General features: G+C 30.0%; 1 protein-coding gene across 1 annotated transcript in view; it reads left to right on the forward strand.

The window, feature by feature from the left end:
• LOC146533034 (uncharacterized) overlaps positions 1 to 17,763 on the forward strand; it is an 86,456-nt gene that overhangs the window by 42,860 nt on the left and 25,833 nt on the right. Inside the window, exons 2-5 of the mRNA XM_085196466.1 lie at positions 9,463 to 9,598; positions 10,412 to 10,589; positions 14,568 to 14,954; positions 16,385 to 16,506. Coding sequence (XP_085052592.1) covers positions 9,463 to 9,598; positions 10,412 to 10,589; positions 14,568 to 14,954; positions 16,385 to 16,506 — 823 coding nt within the window. The remainder of the gene's footprint in view (positions 1 to 9,462; positions 9,599 to 10,411; positions 10,590 to 14,567; positions 14,955 to 16,384; positions 16,507 to 17,763) is intronic.

The raw sequence follows: 17,763 nt of genomic DNA on the forward strand, positions 1-17,763 counted from the left end.
TATTTTTCCGTGCTTTCTCTTGGGATTGTGGATAAGGCAGACAAATTTCAGTTTAAACTTTCTTCTATTTGGAGGCTTTTTTCATTTGGCAGTGATATTGGAAAAAATTATGTGTATAGCCTGTCACTTATACTAAATGCGTAACATGGGTGTTTTTTTTTAATGAATTTTATACTTCATGTTTTGGAAGTTATTTTTTATAATATTATATTTTGAATAATAAAGTAGAACGATATAATACACGAAGTTAGGAGACTAAATATTTATTAATAGTAACTGGCTTACCCTACATGTACAATGTAATGTTGCTATATAAAATCACATTTTAATTATAAAAGTTAAGAAAAATATAAGGGTATATTTAAGAAAATATGAAGAAAGTTATAAGAAAGTAAACCTACCTTAAGATAAATTTTAATACCGCGCGATACAATGGATAACCTTGCCTTTGAAAACGATCACGACGCGCTGAGCACGTGTTTGTCATAAATACTGCGATCTCAAGGCCAGGCGACCTGTTCTTGTGCTTTTGATATCATTTTAGAGGTTTTAAAATTTAAATGTTCCTGAGTTAAAAGCTTTGTAGAGCTTTCGCTACATGAGTAATGTAATATGTATTAGGTATTTGATGGAAATGTATGGATTTATAAAGTTTATTATAAAGCTTATAACGTTAATCTAGTTATAACTAATCTAGTTAATAAGATTCGAAATAGAGATCTACATATATTGTTGTTGCTTATCTTTACTTTACATTTATGCTGTCCAAATAAGTACTGAAAGCTTCATTGGCATAAAATTAATTTTAAAATCAAAATACCATTAAAATATTAGCTAAATTTTTTTAATAGATATAAATCTATAAAAAAATATTTTTATTACGATATTTACAACAGTTACTCGTAACTATGGAACTGTTTTGTTTGACTCACATTCTATATATATAACAACAATACAATATAAAATAGTCGTTAAAATAATTGATTTAACAGATGTGTTTTCGTTAAATATTAATTTATAGTGTTTTGCGACGTAAATTTTTCAATGCTATTGTCAAAGAAAAAATACAAATTTCAATTATTGTTTGTAATTTGTATACAATTTTAGTATCACGACTGAAATTGTGACTGTAACGCAGGTTGTAGGTTCGATTCCCACTCGAGAAACGTTGACTTTTGTCTCCAGGATTTGGCGGAAGATTAGGAGCGGAGTGTCTTTACAGCGTAAAGCTAAAAAAAAAAACCTAATAATAAATATTATTATTTTTTTAATTAAGTATTTTTTTTTACTCAATTTTTTTAACCCCATGAGTACAAACACCGATATTATAATATTACATAGAATGTTTTTGTTAATTTAATTTACTATACAATAACCACTAATAGACATTGGCCTTGTGTGGCCATCTGGTTATTTATGTTTTCACAACTGTTCGCGAAACTCCACCGGGAATGTTATATTGTGTAGGAAATGGTGTTCAAACACTATTTATTACTAAAATAAATTTGTTTGTTTAATGCTCTCTCATGGTTGGTACCTATAGCGAGTGTACAAAAATAAAAGATATACCAAATTTCATGTTTTGTCCAACTTTGTCTTTCAGAAGGTTAAGCCTTTTAATAAATATTTTTATGAAATTCAAATGCAACGTGAAAATATAGGATTTTCATATATCAGCAACATACGCAATAACGGCGTCGTGTCCTCAATAACTTTATGATACATAAAGAAAGTCAAAGTAAAATAATCAACAAATAATTATATCTATACAATAAATAAAAACATTATATATAAAAACAACTTATTTTTAACATAAATTAGCAAAAAAATTCCACTAAGTGCGCATTATTTTTACGTAAATACATACGATTTGTATCGAAACATAATAGCTTGTTGATAAAGAGTAGCGCTAACTCGGCACGTAATTCTTAAGAAATACGCTACAGGTGCTATAGCATTACTGTTTTGTTATTATTAAAGAATTCGTCAATGGAATTGCGTATTTTTCTATACGAGTATGAAGTTTCTGCTGAAATGCTGAAATATAACCTTATTTTATACTCTTGTGTTGTAATAATATTCATAAATGTAAACATAATATTGTTGTTGTCATTCCGTTCTTACTAAATCTTATAAACAATAATATAATTTTAATTGATTTGAGTTGATTCTTATATATCGGTATGATATTTATTATTTGGAACTATGGAAGATTAATTTAGTACGTGTGAAATATTCTATTACAATAAGATAGCTTTGCCCTATTTGTGCATTTTAAGATATTATATGTTATTCTAATATGACATTGCATGATGTGACATAACACCGATCTTTGTTTTGCTATACTAACATACAGACATACATTAGCTTCACGTTTTATCCATAGCGGAGTAGTCAGAGAGAGAACGGCCTACGGCCTCTACATACCTCTTTCGCCTCGTCCACTGTCATCAACTTCTTCATACATGGCCTCCGGGGGATTCTCATGTTTTTTACATGACCTTCCTCCAGTAAGTGCGGAGGACTAACGATAGTCGTAATTAAAAATAAACAAAAACTAAGCGGCAATCGAACCTATAACCATAGCGAAAAAATGAATCGCCAACTGTGCCACGATGGTGTCGAGATTCTATTTCCAAAACGTAAATATATAATGATTAGACAAGAGTTACGAGAGTTTGAACATAAGAAGCTATTCACCTTTGGTATAATTCGCAACAGATGATCTTGGCTGTGACCCAGAAATAATATTTTGGATTATTTATTTATACAACGATGAGTCCCGGTGTACGAATATTTTTGTAGATTGTAGGATGTTTACGTAAATATTTTTTTGGTATTGAGTCTATTTTTTTTAGCTTAGATTTCAGTGACTAAGGCACAAAATTTTCTTATTTGTTAGTTTTCCAATCTCTATTTAAATTATTCTCGTACACAATTTCTTAAGAGATCGGCAATGTAAATACTTAAAGCATAATAAGAGAAATATTTATTAAAGTAAAATGTTTATTTTATGATGCTTCACGAAAAATCTTAATTGTTTATAACAGATATTATAATATTATTTATATTTTATCAAAAAATATATATAGGTCTATAGGTACTTTCTACTTTCCTACCAACTGGGCGACCACTGCGCTTTTGTCATTATTTAATTTAAATATAATAAAAATTCAAAGAAATTTTTTCATATTTCTCAAAAACATTGATCTAAAAATGTCAAGGTGACATGGCAAACATGATATATTTATTTTTATATTTAACTTTTCGTATCCGTGGACTACCGAGCGCTATGATGTCATTCCAGCTTTGCGCTGTGTGAACAGACTGCTAAGTTACTACGTATTTTATTTAATGGTACTTTTAATAGTATTTTCAAGAGTATTTAGGTCACGAAGATAATTCCTCGTTTTGTGGTTTCACGTTATAAAATAATATGGTCTGTCGAAGTTTAAATGTTATAAATCATTGATTTACAATAACAACAAACCGCGTTCGTTAAGTGTTTAATAAAAATAAAATAAATTTAAACATAGTGTACAAATATATTAATTTATTTTAATGTGTTTTTTATGTCGCTAGAGATTATTTATTTAGTGCTATATTGCTCTCTTCATGATCTTAAATAAGATTTTATATTTAAGCTAAAACTTTGTATTGCACTAAAACAATTATTTATAAAAAATATTTGAACAAAAACTATTTTTCTTTATATATGTATATGTTTCACTCGTAAAAAAACAAAAAATATAAGGTTAAATGCTTCAAGGCATGGATTGGATTAATACGGAATTTATAATAAATATTTAACTTTTTAAAATGATTTTTAAAGAAACACTTAACGATTAAGCTTGTTCTAATGGCGCACTGGTCTTAATAACTTACTTATTATATTACATACTAATGGAATGATTTCAAAAAACAATTGTTATCATCAATAGATAAGTTTTATAGCATTACATACAGCTTTACTAGAGTTAACGACGAAACTATGCTAATTTTATCACCCGACCTTGAATATTTACACTATTTTGATATTCAAATAGAAATATCAGTGGATAGAGTAAAATAAGTGTTCACTATTTTTGGCAAAGTCAATATAAAATTGAAATTTTGAATTTAAATTATTGAGAAATTACATGAGTGTATTTATTTATATCAAATCAGAAATTCAGAGGGAAGTAAGAAAGAGAGCGGAGTGTTATAACTGATATCTAGAGACTATCTAGAGATAAATGTAGAAAGAAGCTAAAAAAACAAATATGATTCATTTTTTGTTATTGTTTTTCTTATTGATGATAGATTGTACTATCATTTTTTAAAAACCTTCATATTTAGACCTATCTGCCTGCACGTCACAATATGCGTATTGTGTTGTCAAAACTTTTAAACAGGCACGTACGAACGATTCTAGATAAAAGGCAGACAAATAACAATGAAGCTATTGTACTGAGAGTGCACGTAATATATCGATATTTCGTATTTAATTAATATTAGCTTTGTACTATTAAATGAAGATCCAGTTCAAATTTTGATATTTGTGTTAGCAATTTATATTTATACGATTTTATTAAAAATAGATGACAGATAAAATAGTTGCTATAGATTAATTTTATCGCACCTAGTATTATTAGATTAATTAAATTGATCTAATTGTGAATTAGGCATCTTCATCTTTCGCTTTGTGCAAGCTAAAATAAATAATTATGTATATAAAAGTGATGCGATTCTCGATATTATATATTTTCAGTATTATATGTTCGGACTAAAAATTATGATATTATTACAATTTAGCTAACAATTAAATTAGTCATCGTCTATTATCTAAACTGCGTCAATAAATATTGTACGGAAAAAATAGGCCACATTATTTCAAGCGGCAATGTCTCATTATTCTGACATAAAAAAAGCAAAATAAAAAGATTTGAATACTGTAACCTATTTCTTTATTTTAAAAATACTACTGTCCCATTTCTAAATGTATTAAAAGTTTCGTTTAATCATATTAGCTAAGTGTTGTGCACACAATACAAGGACGCTGTATTGTATTGGCTTAGTGTTGTGATTTTAGTTGGGTGTTTGGTAAAAAGTAAGCTCATCATAAGCTCATTTTAAATAACATGATAAATGATTTGAAAAATGCTTCTTCATCATTTATTCATATTTATTAAGTCGTTGCGCGGCGTTGACATCCGCCATTCAACACGCAATGTCTCGAATTCATGGGAAAAGGAGAGAATGGATTGTCCTTACACTACATAGATTTACTCTCCCTAAATGCTCGTGTGAATCTAAAAAAAATTTTTTATGGATATAAAACAATAACATACAGATTAACACAACAATAACAGTAGATTATATAAAATTATGTTAAATTATTTTTTAAGTAAATACAATTCTTTTATTTAAAATACATTTGGAACCCTATAACTGTCGACGGAAGTCGGCATATTAAAGCGACCCGACCGACCTTTAAACAAATAAAATTGTAATTTTTGCGAATATCCTGGGAACGTTATCCGTTTTTGGACTAAATTACTTAAACAAGGCCAAGGTTTATCATATATTTAATATCTTTGTTATGTATGAATGAAAGCTGATTCATTTAATTAATTAACAAAGAGATTTATTGAAACGGTTATAATTAATACAAGTTTTTTAAAGCAAATAAAATACGTTAATACTTTTGAGTGGGCAGAGAGATTCTAATGGTAAACCACTACGTCCCGTACTTTTTGCAGAATAATGGGAGACTTTGTCCTTATAACTTGACCGGGGAAATGAAAATAAATAATTTTCCCGGGATTGCATAATTGTCTTAAAGTTACTAACATTTTTTTTAAATTATGCTAGATTTTAAAAAAATAGAGCGTTTCGTTGTTTATTATCTTAGCCGATATAAGTAAAATGGCTTATCATTCAAATTTGAATCGAGAAAACAATAAAATATATCTGTTAAGAAAGGTGACCATTTTTTTCGGCCTGATTTTAGTGCACTATCCAAGCGACGAGACCAAAAAGACCTTTATCACCAAAAGTGAAATAAAAAAAGAATAGGTTTTATAGGTCTAGAATATATATTAAATTTACCGAATAAACAAAAACATATAAAGGCAAGTAAATTTATAATAGATATGTTTATGGGATGAGCACCACGTCTCATCCATACAGTCTGAATAGCTTGCGATACTTGAATTATGGTAGTCTACCTTGATTCGTGGACTGCATTTAAATGGTATATATTTTTTGCTTTGAAATCCTTAAATCCTTATACCGACAGAGCATATTTATTGCATGTTTACTTTGGGAACTCAAGAATTATTAAGCTTTTGGACTTACTGTCAAAACAAAATTCATTTAAATGACTTTCGAGCATTTATTCCCCTTGAAACGTCTCTTGAAGCTGTGATATTTTTTTTGCATATATTTAGGCTAAGAAAAATTAAAATAACCTACCCCTACCTACTTATATGAATGTAATAGATATATATATATAAATGGAAATTAATTTTATAGTATAATTTTGACCTTGTTTACTATATATGCACAGTACTCTTTTCTTGTTTGTTTATTTACGGAAAATATATACGGTCACGTATGACTCATAGGAAAGCAAAGACGTTTATAACTAGGGTCATGATGCGATAACTGATCTGTCTCCGACATAGATATGTATAATTTGTTCAAATTAATAAAATCTGATAACGAATTTATTGCCTTTATAAGTTCTATAACTTAAATATATAACTAATTTGTATAAAAATATTTGTAAAAGAAATAAAATTTTCCACTTACACTAATCTTAAGAAAATATATTAAATCGTCTTAATAAACATACCTCAGGCGCCGTTTGTATTTCGCACACATACAATATTTGCTTTGCAAGTTTGCTTACGATCATATTTCTTAAGCGTGATCGAATCCAACTCGATGTATGTATAGCCATGAATGGATGAGGTGATTAATAAAAATATTTAAATTATATAATGTTGTTAGTAAGTAATACTTGCTTCGTTTGAATTGTTAGTTACATAACACAACTAAAATTAAATTAAAAAAATATATATTTTATTATAATTTTAAGAAAAGAAAATATAAATAATTCATTCACTCGAGTGGGATCACCTCGAGTAGAGTCCACGGCCGTGGTTGTTACATTTATACGTTTTGCTGCACCACGATGGCCTCTACTATGCATAACTAAAATGAAAGCAGAAAATTAACATAAATATGGGAAATCCATCTCTGTCTAATCTGCAAATAGTTATTGACTTTAAAAAGATATATTTTATCGCCTTTAAAATATGTACTTGCAAACATACTCGTGATTCAGTGACTGTTTTCGCTTCGCACTGCATTCAGTTTGGTGTATAAATACTTGAAGGTCATCGAGATGCTAATCTAATTAATATATCGACGATCGTAATCGTTTACTTACATAACATTTTTTTTGATAAATATTTTTTAGGTCAATTTTGAATCTGTATTAGTTCTTTAAACTAAGGTTTATATGGTTAAAACTAAATTTTCGATTTTTCTGCTTACTTTCGAATTCGACAAGACCTCTCTATTTATATTAAGACAATAATTATTTAAAACCTAAACTTATATTACACATTCATTGAAAATTTATATTAGGAAAGTATAAGACAATATCAACAAATTAAATATAATCTGTGTAGATAGGTATTGATTATAATCTTTATTTAAAAAGTTAGATAAAATCAAGATTTCAGATAGCAATATCACTCGTAATATTAACACGATTACATAAGTTACAATTCAAATAGCAAGCATCATTTATTTTAATATGATTTTAGGATGCGACTCAGGCAGCCATCGTTTAACCACTATCGCTATATATGAAACATATAAATAATTCAGTCAGTGCTATTGGTCATAGCATTATAATACGAGTTTCTTTTTACATCTTTGTACATAGGAATATTAAAAGTATTTCATATGTTTTTCAAGAAGTATTATAATACGAGTATTTTGCTATTTCATCGATATGGTTTAAAAGCATGGCTACCCTAGCCAGAGGGAACCTGGGAGTGTGGGAACCGACTGAAAAGAATTTATCTTCATACAATAAAACACGTCATAATTGCATACAGTAAGTCTTTCCACGTAATGTATGTAAACAATACGCTTATCAACTTTCTTACGCGTAAATAATAATAATTTTTCAATATACATAAATCGCATATAAGACCCAGTTACCTACATTTTACTAGACACTGTTTATTATAGCAATATCAAGAGCGAAAGGCAAGGAATTGATAAGATAAGATTTTGGTTCTTATTATTATTTTATTATATCTAATGTACCTACATATAATTGATGTTTGCAAATAAATTACGTTATATAAGTGTTTTGATATTACTATATTCAATTAATTATGTACTATTTATTTATAATTATTTTTATCAACTATTATTGCATTTATTACGTTCTTTCAAAGTTTCTTTGTAATTTGTTTTCTTGTTAGTTTAAAATTTTATACAAATATATCTATTTATATCAAGCATAGGCAGAGGGCACCTTGCTATTCAGGAACCTTTCTTTTCATTTTCCCCGAGTGGAAATCGAACGTTCAACCGTCGCGTTATAGACGCTGTGATGCTGCCCCACCATGACCTCTTTCTATCTGTGTTGCAATTTAATTTAAATCGCAATTTTATTTAAAGGTTATACGCAGTAGAAATATACAGATAAAACGGCGCTAAAAAACATTATGTCAACCAACCATGGTATTTATCAAAATATTATATGAGTACATTCCCATGTGATAAGCTCACAATAAATCGTTCATGAAATGTTTATTCAGCTGTTTTCATAAACATACTTAGATTTATGTAACTGAACTGCGTTTTTCGTACTTGTTTTTTATTAATATTAATTAAAAAATATTTTTTATACAAATAGACTTTTACAAGCACTCGGTAGGCAGAAAGAACCTGAGAACCTAGTGTTAAGAAACTCCGTTTTCCACTTTCCTCTGAATTCTGAAGGCATTGCTGCGTCGAGTTCCGCCAGTGAACATGCAATCCTATAATAATTCCTATAATCTATATTCTATATATATAAAATCGAAAGGTCACTCACTCATCACCAAATCTCAGAAACTACATGTGCTAGGAATTTGAAATTTTGCATAGGAGATACTTTTAGGACGAAGGTGCTCGCTAAGTCGGGAATTTGTAATATTCGATTTCTAAGGGGTTGTTTTTGGGGTTGAAAGTTTGTATGAAGCTTCGTTACTACAAATGCTAGGAGTCTCAAATTTTGCATGGACGTCACTTATAGGACGTAGGTACCTATGGAGACAGAAATTAATAATAGAGTAGTTCACGCAGGCGAAGCCGCGAGCGGGCCGCTAGTATTATAATAATTGTATGTATTTATATTGTTTTTTGCAATAAATAACAATTATTTATTTAATTTATCTTTGTTCACAGTGGTATATTGTGACTACAGCGGCTCGGGCAGGGCTCTACAATGGATAGAAGACTACATAGAGCGCGACGTGCTCCCGGCGCACGCGACGCGGTGCACTGCTCTCTCCGTTACTTCTGGACAAAGTGAGATTTATAGGTTAGTGTTAATTTTCTTATATTTTTTTATTTACTTCTACAATTTTAATTTTTTTGTGTTATATTTGTTTCTTAAAATTGAAAACTAGTTATTCTGTGAAAATAATGTACAATAAGTAAATATTCTAAATTTTTATCATTTACATATTATATTAATTAAAAGTAAAAGTCATAACAAATTACTATACAAGTACTTGTTTATTTTTTTCAAATAGAAACAATTTGAAAATGTCAAAATTTCCTTCATTTCCTCGTGTGGGAATCGAACCCACAACCTGTCGCGTTTACAGTCTCATGCTTGTGCTCGTGCACAGCTGGTCTTCATTCTTTGAAACCTTATATTAAGTAAATAACTTGAGGTAGGTCCTACACAAAGGCCCACTTGCTCGAAAGCCAGTTAACTATTTAACAAGAAATTGAAAAGTTAAGTAAGTACTTATAAGTTGTAGTTGTTACGTTGTTGTTATAAGTTTCAAATAAACTCAAGTTAAGATGGGATAACGTATATAGGTATGTAACGTTATACCCAAATATATCATTAAAATTAAATAACTTTTAAAAATATCATTTTCCTATAGAAAGAGTTACTAAAAATTGTATATAAAACCTATTTTGAAAAAAATATTAGACATGCTGAACACAGAATAACATACATGTAGCTGTTATGAAAAATACTAAATATATATTTTTTTCTAAAGACCAATATAAGTTAAGCTAGCAAATTAACATTATTAACATTAAAGATTATGTAATATGTACCAAATAAATATATTTTATAAATAATAAATTCATAATAATTATATCTTTTAATCAGGTCGGAATCCAAGGAAATAATTCGTAACACAGTCGGTGCCGCCGCTGACGATGTAGTGGTTCTGGGCGCGTCTCTGTGCCGCTTCTTGCGTGCGCTGAGGCCGCAGAAAGTCGCACTGTTCGTGTCTTCCAGGGAAACTGAAAGACAACTCATACCGTGGAGAGAATTTGATGCTGAGGTAATGTAAAAATTTGTAAATACTTGTTTTTTTAGATTTGTAGCTAGGCAGATGGAACCTGGGAACCAGACATTTCCGTGTTTCACTTTCCGCCTAATTCGGGAGGCATTGCTTCTTGAGTGGCGGAACACAAGGCCTCGACACCAGAGCGAGGAAATGATAATATTTAATATTTCATAGCTAAATTTGTTTATTTTAATTTCTCCTCTCCGATCTGATACCCCACCAATTAAATCATAATCAACTACAAATAAAAGAGTGGATTGGAAAATGGAGGAAGTGGAAAAGTCAAGATCAAGCTTAAGATTAGTGAGGTGAAAATCTACAAGAAAACATATCACAATCTGATAAGCATAAAAAAGTAATAACTATAATAAAAAGATTGTTACAGAAATCAATATAATCTAAGAAAAATGTGTAATTAAAAATAATCAAAATAAAACAATATCTAACAATTCTGTTTCATCTTGTAGTAGGTATGAACGAAGCCAATAATAACAACGTTTATTACAATTTCTTTTGGCATTCTTTTAAAATCAATAGAGAAAATTTATGGATACTTCATTCGACACACTGTAATGCGAACTGCGTAGTTTGTTCGTTTGACTTCGTTATTTTCTATTTAAATAACATTAGAATAATTTTATGATTGTACATATACTTTCTTTATACATAGAAATTAAAAATATACCTACACTTTGGGCTAGAAAAGATTTCTTAATTGAGGCCAGTCACGGCGCAGGAGCACAAAATATGACTATAAATCGACTGGTTGTGGGTTCGATCCCCACTTGAGGTAATGGTAATGAAATATTTATTTAAATTTGTATTTTTATTTCTTCGCTCTAGTGTCGAAGCGTTAATTCCGACATTCAATAAGCAATGCCTCCAGAATTCGGTACAATACACTAGGTACCCTTTTGCCTACCCCGCGGTGTGAGTAAGTATATATAAAACAAAATAGGTAATAATAAATAAATATGGCGTAAATACTAGTACAAATCCCAAAGAAACACGTTTGCGAAGTAAATTAAAGCGCAATTTCTTATCAAATGCATACGGTAGGTCACGTCTGATTACGTAACTGAAGGTTGCCGATATGCGATATTATGCGAGTCAACCGGCAAATTCCTAGACTTATCGTGCGTTTAAAATAATCGACATTGCCTTACTGTGTTAGTTAATCTTGTCAAGTTCATATTGACCTTAAAATTTTCTATGTTTCAGCACAAACAATAATTGCGGGTTCGATTTCCTCTCGGGGGTATTAATTATTTTTATTTTCCCTATAGCAAAGTGCACCGTTCGGCCATTCCGCACAGCGTATTTCAAATTTCGGCGTAAAGCGAAGAACGGAGTGCCTTAACACTAGGCTCTTTCTGCTTACCCTGCTATAAGTGGGATAAAAGTTAAAGCTAAAAACAATTTGATTTCACCATAATAGGGTCTCTCAACTTAAAGAGATTGTTAGCAAAATAATACTATAGCTTCTTTTTTAAATACTAAGCTAGTGGAAAATAATATTTATTAATAGTTTACCTGCAACATTTTTCATATGTCAGTTGGGAGCAAGCCGTCCCTGACACGGTATGGCTTGTTTCTTTAACGTTTATAAATTCCACACTTGTGAAGGCTATCTATGGAACGAGCTATGGTCGTCGTGATCACGTATTTCATTTTATAATACATTGTTAACCTTTGAAAATTATAGTAATAATATTTTATTTAGATTTATTTAGATTTTTAATAATATTTTACATTTATGTCAGATTCCGCCACTGGAATTATGCTGTTTTCTGTTGTAAATACACAAAAAATTGAGAGAGAAAAGAGAGTTCTAGGGATATTTTCTTCTCACTTACCCTGAAACGATATATGCAAAATTACAAAATAATATGTTCTAACATTTTTGAAGTGTTATTCCACACTTAGAAAAGAAAACTACTTATTAAGAAAACGTATAAAAATTTTGAACGTAGCGAGTTTTGAAAATATTGGTATTAATAAAAGAAATGAATATATGTATTTTAACATGTCTTAAGATAATTGGAAATTGTTACATTATACATGGTTTTTACTATGAAAAACTTTTTATTTTGCGTAATGAACGTAAAACATGTAAATTGAAAGTGTTCATATAATTTTGAATTGTCAACTGGTGATTATGCAATTGCTCAAGTCAAGTAATAAAATAGAAAAACTCGCCAAGTGACGCTAATGTGAATACTTAACCTATTTACTTTACTGCAGCAACCACTCGCATAGCGCTTTGTTAAAAATGTGTCATTCAAAAATGTGCTTTTTGAGGGAAATGGTAGCTATTCGAATATAAGTATTTATTGTTGTGTTAAAAAGTGGGGAACGGAGTGTCTTAACACTAGGTTCCCTCTGCGTACCCTGCTGTGTGCGGGATAGAGCGTGAAGTTGATTTATGTTGTAAAATTAGAGAAAAATATCGTACTAATAATTTAATATCGCATATAATATATGATAATTAGAATAATCATTTTGTTTTCGTAACAGTAATAAGCACAGGAGTACCTGTTCTTATTAATAAAAAAATACCTCTAATAGAATGGAGGATATCGTAACACTAATATTTGATAGTGAAAGGATTTTTAATTTTGATTAGTTTTTTTATTCCGGTATTGCCTTGAATTTTTTTATCTTCAAAAGTAATTTGAAAAATATTAGCTTGTTGCGACTAAAATTATATGCTAACATGGCTGTTACAGTCACTTATTGATTAAAGTCTGGAATTGAGAATGTCTAGGTATGTCTCAATTACTATGTCGTATTTTTATTATTACTTGCAATAGTCTTTTAAAAAGAACTTAATTTCTATATAACATTAGTTGATTTTTCTCTTTCATGCCAAAGATAACTCTAACGCCGAATAATTGCCTATAAGTATTTATTTTTACGTTTAAAATCGCGAAAATCAAATATCTATATTGAACCTGCGACTAATTACAGAGTATCAATAATTGAGTAAGCTAGGTTTTAAATAAATTATTAATATAATTTAAATCACAGTCTTTATTCATTACATTAGCAAGTGTAACAAGGTGTCGGTTTCGAAGGTTGTTAACCTTCCACCGCGAATTCGGTGCGCATTCAATATCATTTATTTTTAGTCATCAGTTATGTTATCGTGTTGCCGTTCGGAAATTATAACAAATGTTTCTTTATGATTTGCATGTATGATTTGATTGAAAACTGATTTAACTTATACGTATTTATTAAATATTATATATTTTATATAATCTGTGAAACTAATTTTAACTAGTAAAATGTTTTTTTTTGTTTATTTATTTATTTAATACTTTATTACACCAAGAATATAAACAAAAGAAAAAAATTAAAGCACAGCCTTGTATAAGAGCGGCCTTATCACTACAAATTTTAGTGTGTTAATTATTAAAAAAATAAAAAAAAAATGTTTTTTTACTCTGGCTCAATAATCACTACTCAACAACTCAAATTAAGATTATAACCAAATTTCATAAATATACAGGGTGGAATTGTCAGCACCACTTTAAATGAAACCACAGTTTTAACTACTCTATAAAAGCCTAATATAATTCGGAAAAAAAATAATTCCCAAAAATGAAAAAGTTATTTTTTCAAACAAAATAAATAATAAAATTATCGTTTTAAAATAAAACGCCATTTGTAAAGTATAACATAGGCACGCACACACTTACCTGTCAAAGCGGCAACGTCGCATACGTATGTGTGTGTGACACGAAATACAGATATGGATAAAAATCGTGAAATGAAAAAAAATTCCTACGTCCAAACTGTTGAGGTACCTTAATTAATTTCTTAGGTGTGGGTTTGAAATATATTACCCTATATGCAGTTTCAGTAAAAGAAGCGCTGCCTCTTCCACCCTGTATATGGTTGTATAATATACATAAGAATTACCGTAGCTTTAAAATTAACATTAATAAATCGCATTCTTTTACCTTACAGATAATCAAGATACCTGAAACTAAAGAAGGCTTTATCGATTTAAATAACTTAGAAATGAGATTGCAAGAGAATACTTTTACTGGTAAACGCATGATCGGGTTCTTCCCTGCTGCTTCCAAATTAACTGGTGTTCTTGCTGATGATGTAGCGACCACACTTCTACTGCACCAATATGGAGCTTGGTCTTTCTGGGACTATACCCTAGTGGCGCCCACGTCGGCAATCGATATGAATCCCACTTTTCTAGGCGTCGATGAAGCTATGGTCAAGAAGGATGCAATCTTCTTTAATTGCGAGAAATTCGTTGGTGGTGTTCAAGGACCATATATTAGTGTAGTGAAAAAGGATATTTTTAAAAATACTCCATTGTTTTGTGATAATGTTGAGGTAAGTTTTTCCTTTTATTTTAAAATAAGTAGCCTAGTGATAAATCACTTTGTTTTTAAGTTTGTTGATGGTTTTTTAGCTTTATTCAATTTCTATATAAACCAAATTTAAGGTCATAAATATCACATACTCTTAGGTAACCATATATTGCAAAATGATGATTAAACTTTGTTTTAAATCCTGAACTAAAACCTATATATTTATTGATTTTGCAAACATTATACAACCTAAGTGTTCTTGTACACATCCATTATCACGGGTAATCAACTGTGCAAACACTTATGCAGACACTGCAAGTGTTGATAATGATTTATAAATAGTGAATACGAAACACTTGTATGTTTATTTTGGAATAGCTAGAAGTGATATGTGATTGATTAGCTTAAAACTTGCCAACAATTTGAATATCGCTTAATAACTTCGCTATTTCATTGGATTAGAACTTATTAAGTATATACAGTTACATTCTTTTTCTTGAATGTGTCGCATTAGAACGTCTGACTACTACTTCTCACTATTTGGAGGAATTATGTCCTTAGCCTTACCCTACTAATGTTTGGCATGGAATTCCGTCTCCACGATTCACTGACACACAAATTGGGGCGGATACCGGAGAACGAAGTGTATTGACACTAGGTTCTATTTCTGAACATATATTATGTATTCTGAACATTGCGTAAATTTAAAAAGATAATTTCAAAACTAGATTTTGAGTTAGGCACACAGGAAATGTACTAAGATAGGAGTGTCAGTTAAGTTATGATAAAATATATATCATTATAATTAGAGGCACCGTAAACCTTGTTACTTAATGTTCATTTTAATAGAAAATACGCTTGCGATTTAATATGTAAGGGGATTTCACGCTTGGCGAAGCGTACTTGTACTGCGTGTGAGCGTAAATAACTACACGCTTTTCGCTTTTGTCTTTAGTCCCTTCATTTAGAAAAAAAAAATTAAGCCGTCGTGTATCAGAAGGGTTTGATGCGTTGGTTTTTCACCCTGGTACCACGAAAAAGTCCGGTGTTGAGTTCCGATACTTGCGCAAAAAATTCAGCAGAAAGTGCTATGCGGGATACAGCGTGAAGCTGATTTAGAAAAAAATATGTTAATTTTCCATGAAACATATAATATAACATTTTCACCTAAATAAAACTGACGCCATCGTGACGCAACTGGGAAGTATTCCCACTCGGTGTATACTGTTTTTTCCAGTCACGCTGTAAAAAAGATTTTTTCGCTAGAGGAGTCTGTCCTAAGTAATATTATAAAAAAGTGACATATAAAATATATGACCAAAAAAAATACTAATATTTATTAGGTTTTCTAAGTTTAAATACTTTGCGATAGGCCGATTAATATTTTTATAGTAAAAACACAATGGTTTTATTTCACTTGTAAGTTATATACCAAAATATTATAATTATCAGGTTTTGGCAGAAAGAATAGAAGAGTTCAAGTGCGCAGAGGCTGTGCGAGCGGCCATGGTGATGCAATTACGAGATGCCGTCGGTCTTCAGAATATTGCTGAGAGGCAAGACAATATTACTAGGTAAGTTTAGTTATACATTATTCTATAATACCTATATGAAAACGTACAGGAGTTAGAAAGTAATAGTGAAATATTTTTCATTAATAAATGATATAAGATCACGTTTAACAATTTAGATTAGATTAGAATTTTTATGGCAATTTAGAGTGATAATTGGTTTTATTGCTCAGTGTGTTAAGATTTTGTGGAATTTCGTTCAATATATTGTTTGATATTTTTAAGCGTAGTTTTCACCGTGAGCGGAGCGGAGTCATTAAGGACTACGTTGAATCCGCAAAAGTACCGCCCGATCGAGCAGAAACTAGTGAAATGAACTCGCTTACAAAATACAAAAGTTTTTGTTAGTGGAAATGTAAACCTATTTTATTTAAAAGGAGCCTGTTCCGCCTGAGCATTTCTCTTTCACAATAAGATTTACTTGCTTCGATATAACTTAAAATATAATAAATTATTGATTTAAAGAACGTGGGCACTATATGTGGCGTATTAATAATATGGCAATACTTCCACCTACATACAAGTTTAGTCTCCTTTAGTGTCATATTTTTTGAAGTCCTATAAAAATGTATACAATTTTAAAACAACATACATTTTAACATATAGGCTTACTAAATTAGCGAAAAGTAGTGTAGTGACTTATTTTTAGGGGTAATTTTTTTTAGCTTTACGCTGTATTACACTCTTAGAGTAGGCAGAGAGAATTTGGGAACATAGTGTTAAGACACTCCGTCGTCATTAAGACACTTCCGTTCTCCACATTTTGCCGAATTCTTGAGTGTTTCGTGTTGAGTAGCGGAACTTAACGCCGCGTCATAGGTACATTATCTCTGCTTATCTCACAATGTCCCACTTAAAAATATCCAAACTGACCTGCTACAGAAAAAAATAATTGTATAGAGATGAGAAATTTTAAAACAGTAATTCAATAATGTAATTCAGTGTGGGAGTGATAATCTATTGAAAGGTCGTTTACCTTACCGAATCGAATATTGTTTATATTAAACATAACGGAGTACAATTGCAAAATTATACCTATATGAGACGTATTTACATGTAATTTTATGTAAGAAACTATAATATATATATGAGTGTTTAAGATAGATACACTTAATATGTAAAATGTGTAGGATGGCATCTTCATATATGGTCAAGTCTTATGTAATAGAAATATTTAATAAGGATCTACATTTTTAATATGCATGTTTCTTTTAGAACTTATAGAGGCATGCTATTATTATAGCGCGATTGAGAGCTTGT

This window comes from Heliconius melpomene, chromosome 13, assembly GCF_056956725.1.
Source record: "Heliconius melpomene rosina isolate 202511_hmr_F chromosome 13, ASM5695672v1, whole genome shotgun sequence".
Taxonomy (NCBI): Eukaryota; Metazoa; Arthropoda; class Insecta; order Lepidoptera; family Nymphalidae; genus Heliconius; species Heliconius melpomene.